Source organism: Scophthalmus maximus, chromosome 6, assembly GCF_022379125.1.
Source record: "Scophthalmus maximus strain ysfricsl-2021 chromosome 6, ASM2237912v1, whole genome shotgun sequence".
Taxonomy (NCBI): domain Eukaryota; kingdom Metazoa; phylum Chordata; class Actinopteri; order Pleuronectiformes; family Scophthalmidae; genus Scophthalmus; species Scophthalmus maximus.
Genome location: NC_061520.1, coordinates 6,450,644 through 6,465,441, shown reverse-complemented (window position 1 = coordinate 6,465,441; position 14,798 = coordinate 6,450,644). Strand labels below are relative to the sequence as shown.

Below are 14,798 nucleotides of genomic sequence, written 5' to 3'. Positions count from 1 at the left end.
CAGACGTTTTGGGATTCTTCATTGAAAAATTACTGAAACTATTAAATATTTTTTGTTTGACTTTTTTATTGTTGTCATTTGACTAGATGATACATCAACTAATTGTAACAAACTGCTCTGTGGCATAAGCGTTGTGAACTACACTCTCTGAAAGTGAGTATGGTAAGAAGAAAAAAAAGAAAATCTTCCAAGATTCAAGCATAAGCCAATTACCTCAAAGTTATACTTACATGAAGTACTGACGATTGACTTATTTAATTCCCTTTTCTGGTACCTCTTGCCCAGCACAACAAGGAACTGGCACGTAATTCGCTCACACACTCAAATAAGAACCACAAATCCCGGGGCCGATCTTTTTTTTTAAAACAATTTTTAAATGCAATTGCACATGCTCCCTATATGTATAGAAACAAAGCATTCACAGAATCTCTCTTGCATAATGCTCCAGGATTCAAAAGAGTAGGTAAAACTAGGAAGTGTAACATGTGTGGCTAAATTGATAAACCTTGATTTTAAACACAGAACTTTCCTATTTATGGTAATTTCATCTCCAATTTCCAAGGAAAATGAAACGGGTGTGCAATTTTCAAACACTCTACACTAAAAAACGCTAGTGTGGAAAAAAAATTAAAGTTTGTGGAGTTTTTCTAAACTTCAAAGAAATACTTTTAAATACTGGTTAATCAAACTAGTGGGAAGGGGATTAACCTAAAAATAATCTAAATTGTCATGTAGTTTAATCCAAAACACCAGTGACAAATCTTGTAATTCAGCTTCTGTCCATCAGGTGCAGCACATCTTCACTCTGCAAAGAAACATATTTTTTTTATTTTCATGTTCCGTCTTCTACTTCCTGTTTTATTCAGACTCATTTCATTTTAATTCTAATAATGTTGGATTCTTAATCATTTTCATCATAAGTTAATACCTCTGACATTCAGGATCGTAGAGCACTCGGCTGTCCCCAGTTTGTTCTCAATTACAACATTGTATTCCCCGTTGTCTTTGGCTCCCACCCGTAATATGAGCAAGGAGCATACACCGCATGTATTGGTGATGTGGTAGTTGGTGTTTGTGTTGAGGCTGATGTTGTTGTGGTACCAAGTCACTCGTGGAGCTGGATCACCCTTAACTGCACAACTCATGTGACACTCGTAACCTTGTGGAGCTATACGCCTCTTCAGGGGAACGATGAACGCTGGAGGCGACTGAAAGTCCAAGCATTTTGTCTCTGGCATGTTCACCAGGAACTTTCCTGAAACACAAAGAAATGCACAAAGACTAGTAGAAGTAATTTGTTTGATCATGTGTCCATTTTCCATAAGTTGAAGTTCATGCATCATCCAGTCAAGAGGCAGTTCCTGTAACTTCTATAACTAATTTTAGTCTCTGCTTTTCTTTTGTCTTCTTACAAACTAAAAGTAAGAAAATGTTGGCTTGTTCTAGTTATCAGTTCAAACATAGAAACCACGATTGTCTTTCTGATTGAAGTGGAGGAACATACCTTTTTCCTTTTTGGTTCCAAACACAGGGGATTCAGAAGGTGTTGAAAGGCCCATGTCATTTTTGGCAAACACTCTGAAGTAGTACTCCCATCCAGGCAAAATGTTGACAACTGTAAACTTATAGTTGAAGAGGTTGTCAGCCACTGTCCTCCAAGTGGGCTTGAAGGAGTCTTTTTTGGATACCATGTAGTGCAGCCTGTCATCCCTCTTCTCATCTGGAGAGGGCAACCAGGACAGAGTCACTGTTCCTGGGATGTTCTCATCCAGCTCCACCGGTCCTGGAGGTTTGGGATTATCTACAATCAGATTTAGAAACGCCTTGATTACATAGCAGGATCTAAGTTGTGAAGTCAAGTCTACCGGGTTACGTGGTTAGTATGTTGTTTAGTACTGAAACAGTACTAAACAACATACTAACCACGTAAACCTAACTCAGTTTTTCGTTTCAGTATGAATGAATTTCAAATAGTGTGTAAATAAGTAGCAATGCATATACTATGACATGTCTTTGTCCATAAGCTTTACCTGTAACTCTGATTTCAACGTTGAAACTCTCCTGGCCGACCAGGTTCTTGACAGTGATGGCGTAGACCCCAGTGTCGGACCGCTCAGATGTGGGGATTAACAGCTGAGAGCCTTTATCAGAGTTTGTAATTGTTACATGTTTAGGCACTGGGATGCCGTCTTTTAACCAAGAGATTTCTGGCAGTGGGCAGGCCTGTAGGTAAATATCAAATGAATATGTTGATAAGCTTTACTGAATATTCTCCATTGATCTTGTTGGGAGGAGAAGCTGTAGCACAGTACCTCAAAGTTGACGTTCAAACGGACTGTGTTTCCAGATCTCACCACCACAAAGGTCTTCATGTTGCGGTCTTTGAATTTTGGCCTTACTGTGAGGTTAAGATTAAAAAATGTTTAGATCCTACCTTCATTTATACAATATAGCAAATAGTCTCATGTTGTTGTACATCATTGTTCTTTGTTTATTTTAGTCCATTGTGCTGTCAGTAGACCAGCTGTCAAAAATACCACAATGCTCTCTGTCCATCTATCCATACAACGCTGATACAGGCTGCTCAATATTTCAGAATATTTCTTCCTAGAAGTCATCAACTTTTATTTCACTAAACTTTAGAAACGGTCAAGTTCTCGATTTAAATTTCACATCCTCTTACCAGGAGGGGGCATGGCAACGATGTAATTAAGGAAGCCCTGCGGTTGTCCATCACCTCCATAATTGGTGGCAATTACTCTCACCCAGTATGTGGCCATTGCCTTCAAACCAAGCACATTGTGGGAAGTTAGAGTAATTGGGGTGGCATTACAGCGGGTCCATTCAAGGCTTTCTGTTGGTCTAATCTCCACGTAGTATCCCTGGGCTTCATCCTCCACCCCTTTCACTTCTTTAGGTTTAATCCAAGCCAGCGTAAATGTGGTGTAGTTGGAGAATGATAACTTCAGGTCTGTGACTTTGCCTGGAGGTTCTGAAATTAAAGGAAAGTGACGTTATGTGGTACAGAGACCTACAGACAACATTATATTGAACAGCTCACTGGTTCACTTTCAATCATTATTTTTTCATTCTGGATAACCGCAGTGATGGGATTGTCTTACTCATTGGATCTCTTGCAATTACTGTGTCACATGGAATACTAGGATCTCCAGCACCAGACAGGTTAATAGCAGAAACTCTAAATTCATATGCTGCCCCTTCGAAGACGTCTTTTACTGCATACTTTGTATCTGCGGAAAAAAGGAAGATGTGGTTATTCTATCACTAGAAATATCCATTTATTTATGCAGATTCAGAGCAAGCATCGATTCTCACACTGTAGCCAGTGGTGTTATGTTCCTGCTCATTAGAAAGGAAGTAGGGTGTTCTGAGTGCTGCAGGCAAGAGCGAAACACAGTGGAAGTGTCCTTTTTATCTTTTCAGAAAATCTTGTGTAAAAATCTTGTGAACAGTTTCTGTTTAAGTGCTTGTGGATGCATATTTCAATTGTGGACCATCTTCCCGAAAGATCATATCATGACATTGTTATATTAGGAGCATACCTGTGATTGGCCCGCCTTGGTTTACAAGGCTCCAGTAATTAGTGCCTTTTTTGTTCTTTTCCAAATTATATCCCACTATTTTGGTTCCTCCAGTGTCACATGGAGGACTCCATGTCAGATGGATGCAGTCTTTAAAGGCATTGACCACTTTGGGAGCTGTTGGGGTCCCTGGATAACCTGTGGGGGAACATGAAATCCTGCCAATGTTTGTTATGCTCTAATGTTTTTATTACCTAAAATTTAAACTCGTCACAAAATTGCACACCATGCTTTGAATCTGGCAAGACAGCCAAAAAACCAAACATTTGGCAAATAAAGCATGGTGTATTGGGAAAGCGATTTGAGTTATATTGATGGACTTGGTTATGAGTTTGGAAATATAACATTTTCCTAAAATTTTCATCTGAGAGCAGCTAAAATAGCCCTTTTTAAAATGAGGGTCCAAAGAAATACTTACGCAGCACACCAGCAGCGATGTCGTCAGTCTGCAGGTAATCACTTATGCCCTCCTCAGTCTTGGCCCTGATCCGGTAGCAGTATCTCCTTCCGGGGTCCACATCTGAGTCTTTGTAACTTGCGTTGTTGCCAAAGATCTCGCCGAGACTCGTCCATTTATTGCGTCCCAATTGTTGACGTTCTATGATGTAGTTTGTGATGGGGCACCCGCCACTGTCTTTAGGCGGTTTCCATTTGAACTCAATAGATGTTACAGCACTTTCCACAATGTCCACAGGTCCCTGTGGTTGTGTGGGTTTGTCTGTTCACAAAATGAGAAGAAATAATTCTGTGCCAAAAGTATTCATCTCTGTACTTCCAACTTTCTACGTCTTTTATTTATCAAACTCACCTAGTACAATAAGTTTGGAAGTTGCTTCGGTTGTACCAAATTCATTTTTTATTTTTATTTTGACCTCTCCACTGTCTTTCCTTTGGCACTTTGTAAGGCGTAGTTGGCTCTCAGTAGCTGATGTTTCAATCTTCACATGAAGGGCAGGCAAAAGCTCCTCATCATCCTTGTACCACTGTATATTCATTGGGGCCCCACCTGAGAATGGCAGCTTCCATTGGGCATTGTCACCTGCCTTTATAATAACTGGCTTTGTGAATTTTCCCAGAGCGTCACTGTCAATCTTCGGCGGATCTTGTTAGAAAGTTAAAAAAGAAAGTTTTCGTCAAAAACCCCTAAACCTCTTTAAGTAATTGCAAATTAAATCAAATAATACAAAAACATTTGATTCTGACCTTGAATATTAAGTGTTGCTTCTGATTTACGTCCCTCTGCTTCAAAGCGGTAAACAGCTGTGTCGTCTCTTTTACAGCAATCAATCTTCAACCTGTGACAGGCTCCATCTTTGATAATTGTTACCCCATCCTCATTGGTTAGCTTGTCAGATAAAAAGATTCCGGATAGTCATAAGAAAAACATTTGATGAAATAATTAATGGAATGTACTATATAAACATTTGCACTGAAATGGACCTTTGCTATGAATTGCTTGCTACAGTATATGTGACAGTTGTTATATAAAGACTTACCACCTTCCCATTTTTATACCAGCGTCCCTCTGAGGCGTCACTGCTTAGTTTGCAAGACAACTCAGCCCGTTCACCAATATTGGCAACAGTATCTGACATCCCACTGACAAACTGAACTCCTCGATCTGCAACAGTCAGAAGTAGAATTTTAGAAATAATAAAAAATTCGGTCATATACATCTGGTAATGTAATACAATATCAGAATCTACAAAAAGAAAGTGGATGTGAGATATGAAGGGGGGAAAAATCAAAGATGCACATGATAATTTTTTCAATATTAAAAATGGTATGCAGTGGTAAAACTCTTAGAATGGCCAGGTAATATTATGAAAAATATGTATTACTCAAGTAAAAAATATGCAGAAAGCACTTAGTCCATGCAGTTTCTATAATATGGCATAAGCAAGTAAAGGATAGCAATATCCTACCTTAATGCTGCTTTCTTCTAGTCTCTGTAGTGGTTAAAACATGGGACTACTACTGCTAATATTATAATTATGATTTTGGCCCTAGATATTAGACTGTTGTTTTTCTGCATTCATGTTTTAAATGACTTGTGCTTTTGATGACTTCACTTATAGGCTTAATTTTCTGAGCCGATCTATTTTAGCCATAGAAAACCTGTCAGCAGGTGATTTTGTCTTCAAAACCTGTCATTTCTCAGCCGAAAATACACACCTCAGTCCATATGTTTTCTTAACCCACTTCCTTCGCTGCAGTATTCCTACTGGGACTGCCTGTCATATTTTACTCGGGTTTCCTGACCAACTTCCGATTTCTAGAAGAATTTCTAGGACACTTGATGACAACAGGCCCATATCGCATATCTGACAATATATGCAATTACATAGGCTCCTTTAAGAGCACTGGAATTAAAACTAAAACATTATATTCATCTCTGTAAAGTAAGTACATGATGCAATTGAGTATTTTACCTATAACAGTGTCAGGCACCAAAGGACCAGTTCGTAGTCGCTTCTTTTTCTTATCATCCACATCATCCTTTCTATTTTCACCATCTCCATCTTCAAGAAGGTTTTCATACTTGTTGTCTCCAACACCTTCGTCTCCATCACTCTTTCCTCCATCCCCCAGTGCAGCTCCAGCTGCTGCATCTGCAGCGTCCTCTTCAGCCTGTGCATGTCTGGATGCCTCCAGTTTGTCTTTCTCTCTTTGGAGCTTGGCCTGCTGTTCCAATGCTAGTTTAGTCAAATCATCCCGATCACTACTATTGATGCCCTTATGGCCTTTACTGCCATCTGGATCAGCTGAAATGGAAATAAACAGAAAATCATTTATTTTGTTGAAACAGTTAATAAGTATTTAGGTCTCAGATATTAAGATTAGATTATTAATCTGTTTATTAATGTATATATCGGTATGGAAAAGGGATGCCCCACCTTCTACTGTGAGAGAGGCAGTGCTGGAAGTTATCCCAGCAATGGCATAATATGCTCCATTATCTGCCATTTTACAGTCTTTAACTCTTAATGTGTGAATGAGTTTGTCCTCTGAGACCGTGATCTCATATTTGTCCCCATGTTCAAGCGACGAGTCCCGTCTTGACCAAGTAATTCTGTTGAGGGGTGTTGACAAGACGCACTGAAAGATGGCATCCTCACTTTCAACAGCCTTCTCATCCTTGATCTTGGCTATGAACTCCACAGCAGGCACTAAGAGAGGAGGGAAAAATCTAGCTGACTTCTGATTCATAAATGCGGACGAATGTTTCTTAACACCACCCGCTAATACAACCATCCTGTTAATAGTACAAAATTCATATGCTTTACCCTGAAAGTCAGTTGTAAGAACATTTGCCTCATCAACATCAAGCTGGTAAAATCCAGCATCTTCTGGCTGAGGGTCTTTTATGCTGAACACGTACTTTGTCCCAGTTTTTTTGAGGCTGGGATTTGAATTTTCATCATCACCATACGGCACATATTTTCCATCCTTTTCGGGAGAAAATCAGTCAGCCATTTGTTTTCGAAACGTTGTTGACTGTGAACTGAATATCTTGGGATACATGTTTAACCCACCTTGTATAAGTTAATTGCACTGTTGGGGTCCCATAGTGTCATGTTAAGGCTAAATTCAGCTCTTCCGCCAGGTTTCACTTCTATTTGTTTCACATCATCCAGCTTCTCTACAACCTGCAAAAAAATAAATACATTAAAGTATTTTATCTCTACATTTGACTCTGAGCTTCACTCCTGAGACCATGAGATTTCCAAATGCAAACTGCCTTGAGCAGAGCGTTAGATATTTATTTGTTAAACTCAGCTTTATTCTCAGGCGCATTCCTGCACAGAGAGGAGAAAATAAAAATATGTAAAAAAAAAACCCAACCTTTTTTTTTAAAGTCAAACAAAATCTAAATTTTTAAGCTTTCAAGTTTTCTATTCCAACTTTTAGCAAACTCGAAGCAAATGTGGTAAACAATCACCCTTCAAAACATGCATCATTTTTTTTTTACTCCATGCTTAAAGGCTCAGCAATGTTTTACATGTTCAAAATATATGAATTCATGTGCAGTTGGTATAGACTGACTGCAAGTACCTTTGCCTGCTCATCTTCCCGTTCTTTTTTCATCTGGTTGAGTCTCTTCAGCAGCCAGCGAAAGTCGGTAACACCAAAGTCAAAACAGATCTTTTCATAATCTTTCCTTGGTGCACTGAGAAGCAGTTCCCAGAGCTTGGGATCAATTTCTCCCTCTTTCATTGGTGGCAGTTGTTTTTTCCTGGTGACAACAACACTGGGGAAAAAAAAGAGTAATATACTTTTGCATGGTCACAGCAGTAGACATTTAACACAGCAAAACTTTGTCCTTGACTTGAGCTCACGTTTTCTTAAGCATTGATCGGAAATCCTGTGGTGCTTGTCCATTTGCTGAATGAAAAAAAAGAAATAAACAATTTATTTGAGAATTGGAAAACATTCCATTAGATGAAGGTTTCTTTAAGGGCAAATAACTCGACCATGATATTAGTTTAAAGTCTGTAAAGTACAATTTGGGTTTTTTTACGCATGGATTTTATAGTTATGTTGAAAACACATTGCTGTTCTTAGTGCTGCGGATCCATATTTAGGTAAAAAAGAAAACAAAATCTGGGAAAGGAAACCATGCATTGTCAGATCTTAAGCAAACTTCCCTCATCCGTTGTATTTCTGTAGTAAACTTCATACCTGCCTGACCTTTCTTCTTCAAGCCAACTGGAAGAAAACAACATATGTGAATAGTTACAGCTACAACAATAATATTCAATTTCATTTAAATTACCATTTTTTTTACTTTTCATAGTAAATCTGTTCCTTACCTTCAGTCACAGTGAGCGTTGTGGTGCAGACGGCCTTTCCATACTCATTGGTGGCGAAGCACCTGTAGCTGTCAGCTTGGTCTAGTTTTACATTAGGTATCTGATGATAAAACAATATTACCCTTTCAAGACTTCAATAGTGTATTATGTTGTGTGTTTTATGAGATGTGGGGCATTTTATTTAAATACTCCTTTCTCACCTCCAATATGTGTTCTCGAGCCCTTTCGTCATATCTGGTCTTGTACTTTTCTTGGTCATTAACTTCGCCCTTGTTACGCTCCCAGGTGACAGTCGGTACTGGTTCTCCACTAACCATCGCTTTTAAAGCTGCTTTTTTACCTTAAAAACACAAAAATAAAACAAAAGGACACTGAGCCACATTATACAGTAATACAGTTGTAAATGGTGTCTTATTTTTTTTTACCCTCTTGAACAGTTGTAGCCAATGGCTTCCGAATGAAGTCAGGTGTCGACTTTCCTAGAGGCAGATGCTCTACACATTGTGTGATTATAACTCCAGGAACTCTGGACTGTTTCTTGATAGCCACTGTTGAGACCAGAAATTAATATTTTAATAACCTACGATACACAGCAGAGTTTATAAACATTATTCACACTGTTAAAACTTCCACTTAGCCAAACCATTGGATTGTATGTGGTTTAAAATGAATGTACAACTTTTCTCACCAAATATCTTAAGTCATCCCACCAATCAAGTCTTCATTTGTTGAAATGTTAAAACATTTAATATAGATAATATCCAAGATTTGAAAACAAAAAAAAATTGGTCACTGTAAATTGCAGTTACACCAGTGTTTCACCAGAGGTCAATATTTCCTTTCTCTTTATCAACCATCACAGCCACTATATCGCGACAAGACCTTTTAAATTTGTGATCTGCACTGATGCTCATGCAGATACCACTTAAAACCAATTGTCATTTATCGTAGGAATTTGGGACAAATGGATAACACCCTGATTTTTAAAAAATTGATATAAAATACATTTTATTCCAGTTCATAGTCAGTGTGTATGAATGTAAAATGTACATTCCAAACGAGACAGACATACAACATAATATAATTCTCAACAATACTAATGAACAGTGATTTTCCTTTAAGCGTCTCTGAGAAGTTTCACTGGGGCTTCGATGCTGTTGCAAAGTTGAGGACAATGTCAAAAGCTCTATCAGTCTTAGGCTTTCGCCCCTGGAACCATGAACACTTCTTCACTGGGGTTGTGGAGATGGCTAAAAAGAGAGATAGGTGTCACATTTTTTTCAGCCTTTTTGCCGTATAACATTTCAACTGAAGGATGACTCACTGCTCAACACTAAGCTAATTGAACAGCTGTTGAAATCACAAACTCCAAATGACCATCTGTTTCTTTTTTTTCTGCACAAGCATCAAACCTCATCATGACTCAGGGCTGCTTTGGTCAGCCTGGGGCCTAAACATTTTAACATGCCGCCACATCTCATAAATAGGTCAAACAACTAATTACCAGACAGCTAAGTGCTGAATCAAATGTGTCCCATAATCATGATAGTTTACTGTTTTAAACCATATGCAATAGGGCGTTTGTAGGATTTATTAGGATGTTTATATTGTAGCGCTGTTTCCAAATGCATCCATCAGAGTTTGGTGAATTTGTGGCCCAAAACAAACCACTTCATCGCAATGACAATGGAAACTTAAACGACCCAATACAACTGCTCCTCAAGCTTTTCTCTAACAATAGCTGTGCATGTTTGAAATTTGAGTGATGCCCTAAAATCTATAATTCAAATGCAGCTCCTAACATTTTTGATACTGTGAAAAGTTTTACAGCCTCAACTTCTTTTCAAAGAAAAAATTCTTTCATTTTTATATTTCTGCAGTCCAAGTTTCAGTTTAAAATGTAAACACGTACACAAATGATGAAATGGATGAAAGAAAAAAGCAGGAAAAAAAACAATAAAATCAGACCCGTTCCTCTAAAGTGAAGCGTTTGCAGACAAATATTAATCCCACGTTTTGGCTTCCTATTTCACTACTTCCTATGTGAGTAGCATTCAGATCACCCTCCATCACTTCTTTGCAGTTTGATTTAATATTCATCACACTGCATGTGTCATTTCTAAAGGGGTTGGTTTACACTCTTATATCATCTGAATGCAGGCAGGATTATTGTAACCTTGTTCCTCATGCATTGATTCACGCATAATCCAAGTCTGGTAAGACACCAGTCGGTTGTTTGCTCCTGCATACTAATTGCTGCCAGAGGATTTGGACTGCTGTGTTGGACTTGAGCACACCTTCAGTGAGAGATTGTTAGCTGTATAGAGCTGATCTACCTTTCATAAACCAATATGGACCACCAACACCAGGCCTCTAGTCTAGAACAAGTGAGAATAGTTTTCAGACACTCTTTGATGGTGTTTCTTGGAGGTAGAAAATGAAATGTCCTTAATATGTATCCATGTGTCCTTAATATGTATCCGCAGAACATTTCCCTCAAATTCCAGGGTTAAGGAAGTGGGTTTTTGAAATTAAAATATTTTGAAGATGTTGCTTAAGCATGAATACTTACTCAGTTCATTTTCTTTTTTTTCTTGAAATCATTATTTACCCATGCCCACAAGTGGCTTTTGTGTTAGATATTTAGAAAAAAAACCTGCTAATGTGTTTACGGCTTTTGAAAATCAAAGATCTTTATATTCACACGGGTTTAAATATTTTTTTTAACCTGTGTAAATTTGTGTACAATTTGGAAGGGTTTTGTATGTAAATGTACAACTTTGTCGTTACGGTTTATGTAATTAAAGATAAAAGCACAAAATAGGAACTTATAAATCCCATCTTACTTTACTTACCTTTGGCTATTGGGTCCATTGCAGCGTTGTCAGTTGACTGTGATATAAGAGCTGGTGTCACTGTGCGACTGAAACACAAAGAGAAACTGTCACAGCTGTGTGCTGTGATTGTAGTGTGCAGTTCTTTATGGAGGACATTTATCATCAACCCAAAATGTACAAAAATCAAAATGCCTTTCAAATAAATGTTAAAGAAGGAAGGAGTAATGAAAAGGAAAAGCAACTTTTATTTAACTGCAGAAAAATATGTTTCTTAATCCTTGTATCCTTTGTTGGCCTTGTTGCAGTTTTTCTTAACCTTTGGGCCGTAGCTCTTAAGACCCACTGAATATTAGATTTAATTACTATAAATTGAATGAATATACCACAAAGAGGGCTTTACTGTAAAAAAAACCAATTGGCATTCAAACATTTAAGATGATGATTGTTAAATTGACAGATTTTTAATATACACCAAGAGGGCCCTGGTCAAAATGCTAAACCTGAGGCTTCAGAACGGTAGTTCACAAACCAATTGGTGATGTCACGGTGGGTTGCCACTTGTATACTGAGTATTGCAACTGATCGAGTTCCTGCAAAGTGTTTTAGAGTTTTTAAATGCACTCTGAGAAATCAGCTCTCTGCTTAGAATGACAATTTAACTTCTGACGCCTTCACTTACTTCTGATGCTGTTTTCCCCCACTATCACAACCCTTCTTGATACACAGCCTTATAACAGGTAACAATTTGGCTCCAAGTTCAGTTACTTGAACTTGCCTCTGATGAGTAGATCAAATTCAGCGGAATGTCATCTGAGTGCATGCTTCAATGGAGAGGACTCAGCTGAAGGAAACTTGACCTTGTTTATCGACCATCGGCTGCCCTGCTCCCTAGATAACAGCATTGACCACTAAAAACCCCACACATGATTTGAGCACTGCTTTACACAGTGCATTCAGAAAGTATTTAGAACCCTTCACTTTTACCTCCCACGTTTTATGTTGCAGCCTTATGCTAATATAGTTTGAATTATTTTCAATTCCATTTGTGCACAGACGAAAAATTTCAGTTAATCAAAATTACTAATTGTTTGAGCTCTATATAGTATTTTTTCATACGATAAATTAGAAATCCCGTCCATAGTCGCTAGTATGGACATGGTCGCATGACTCAACTTCTGTAACGGTAACTCGACCACGCTGTAGCTGCTTGGGCCATGAGAGCCTTGGACACTGGGGGTCATGGGCCAGAGATGGGTTGGGTGGAGAACCTGCCTTGGTGGTTCTCCTCATGTATCATCCATGTCTCTGCATGACATCAGCGTGTCAAAGTGGGCATGCCGTGACTCCGCCGTGACCCATCCAGACAGTTGGAGACATGTTGGGACACTGTAAATGGGGAATGTGAAATCTCACCTAGAAGCTGACTCTGCCCAACTGCCTGTGGAGTCAAGTGGCTGTGCCAGCAGTTAAACTGGTCATGATCCAAACATAGACAGGAGCAGAATTTCTTTGCACCAGTCAAGTTAAGGCAATGCACATAGGTGTAAATGTCTTTAATTTCACAAAGTCTTAAATATTATGTTGCATGGTGATTCCCACTAGGGGTCTAGTTGATAACTACCAGCAATAGACTGACAAACTGTTTGTCCTAGGCACATGTAGCTTGTTTTGTGTTTGAAGGTGAAAAAACTGAGAAAACTGACTATTAACTTTATTTACTAATCAGACAAACAAAACTTTCCCAGAAAGTTAAAATTGGATACAGAATTCAATTTAACCAAGCCCTCAGCTATAAGCAGTAAACTGGAGATGACTTTGACCTGCTTTCACAGTCAAGATCTTCAGGTCAAGTGCCAGTGGATGGTAATAACCAAAAAACTGTTGGTGTAGGGTATTTTTGATCTGAGTAAGTTGAGTAATTATTTTAGTATCTGCAGAGCTGAGAGGCTTTTAATTAGAACAAAATGGGCTGCATATCAAGATTATGTCCATAGGGCTTTTATGGTTTAATTTTAAGGACCATAAGAGGAACACTGAACATTCTGAGGGGATAAAAAGGATATCTGACCTTGAATATTTAAAAACCATAAAAAAAGAAAAAGGTTTTGATGTGTCACACTTTCTGTAGTGCAAACTGATCATGGGCTCCTGTTAAATCGTTTTTTAGCCATGGTAACACAGTTGGGAAGATCATATCCTTTACTGAAATATGGCATACAGTTGAGATCTTTAAAGTCAAGAAAAGTGAAGAAAGATCAGTCATACTTTTCTGTGGCGTCAAATCCCCGAGCAGTAGGTTTTAGTAACCAATTTTCAGAGAGAATTCATATTCTCTTAGGAAATGGCATTAAAAAGTAAGGATTTGGATTGAGATGCTCGGATTGACTGCTCACCTCTGCCTGTGACAGTAAACACAGTCTACATATTCTGATTCATAGTGAGGGTTAGTTAGAAATTTACATTTTGAACCAGGTATATAAAAAAAGCATTGTACATGTAGATCATACAATCGCAAAATCTTTTAAATCTGATTGTTGTTTTCTAGTTTTGTTTTTGTCAGCAGCTGAGCAAAATTAAATAGCCTTAAACACCACTATGCTAAACTATCCTTGCATTTACAAAGCTTCCTAACACTTACATTGTTATTTGTCTTAAAATACAATCAGTAAATCAAACATTGATGGAAATGAAAACTTTTCTAAATAATGTGTAGTATAATAGTATATATGTTGATTTCTCTGTTGCCTCTGATTTAAATGCTAGAGTTGTATCTCTTGACTGAAACTATTCTCCATGAAGGTTTCAATCACACCATTGAAATGTTATGTCATTTGATTAATTTGAAAAAAACAAAGTCTGACTTACTTTTAGTTCTTCTTCGCCTACTTTCCGATGTCCGTCTTCAGCTTTTACTATCGACAACTCTCCAATATTTCTAAGTGGGCGGCCCTTTTTGTTCAGTGAAAAATATTGGGAGTGCATAGAAACCCATACATGGCTGAAATGCAGTTGGTAAAATCCCATATTATAGCAGTGGTAAAGGGCAGGGGTTCATCTTCCCTTTCCCCATGAAAGCGATCACTTTGCAGTTGGCACTGGAAATACATTATGACTGTTCATTTAATCTGTTATTGGACACATCCAGTCAACAGTTCTCCACTGTCACTGGTGACAATATAAAACACCAGCAGCATCAACTATTATTTCTAAATATCAAGATTCACATCATGCCAGATTAAAGAAACTGATGAAATCTTGTAAAATATCATAAATGTCAATAGCATTACAGATGGATATTACTGCACTGGATGTTCATGATTTAGACATAATGATTCATGGGTCATGGACATACAAGAGGCAAAGCATCTAACCAAAAGCCTTTGACTGGCAGCTTTACTAGGGCTTTGGTAATATGATCAATCTACTGTGGTCTTTATTTGTCAGTTAACATTAACATGAGACATTTTATTTGGTAAAATAATCTGTGGTTGATATGAATGAATTGGCTGATCCAGTCAGTCTCCAAAGGTATCGACAGGAATCCT

At 38.1% G+C, this 14,798-nt stretch overlaps 1 protein-coding gene and 1 long non-coding RNA gene across 4 annotated transcripts in view; one reads left to right on the top strand and one right to left on the bottom strand.

The window, feature by feature from the left end:
* Window positions 1-14,798, top strand: part of LOC118308850 — a 115,687-nt gene that overhangs the window by 628 nt on the left and 100,261 nt on the right. The gene's annotated exons all lie outside the window — the stretch shown is intronic.
* Window positions 67-14,233, bottom strand: LOC118308843 (immunoglobulin-like and fibronectin type III domain-containing protein 1). The gene is made up of 24 exons (XM_035630267.2): window positions 14,119-14,233; window positions 11,272-11,339; window positions 8,842-8,964; window positions 8,617-8,756; window positions 8,417-8,516; window positions 8,286-8,312; window positions 7,943-7,988; window positions 7,659-7,854; window positions 7,139-7,252; window positions 6,890-7,052; window positions 6,500-6,772; window positions 6,035-6,367; window positions 5,099-5,223; window positions 4,806-4,947; window positions 4,411-4,704; window positions 4,021-4,320; window positions 3,564-3,740; window positions 3,123-3,251; window positions 2,684-2,992; window positions 2,313-2,398; window positions 2,031-2,223; window positions 1,505-1,801; window positions 929-1,255; window positions 67-805 (listed from the first exon to the last, which is right to left on the bottom strand). Exons 2-24 carry the CDS (start codon window positions 11,288-11,290, stop codon window positions 801-803), a joined length of 3,918 nt encoding a protein of 1,305 aa, XP_035486160.1. The 5' UTR covers window positions 11,291-11,339; window positions 14,119-14,233; the 3' UTR covers window positions 67-800.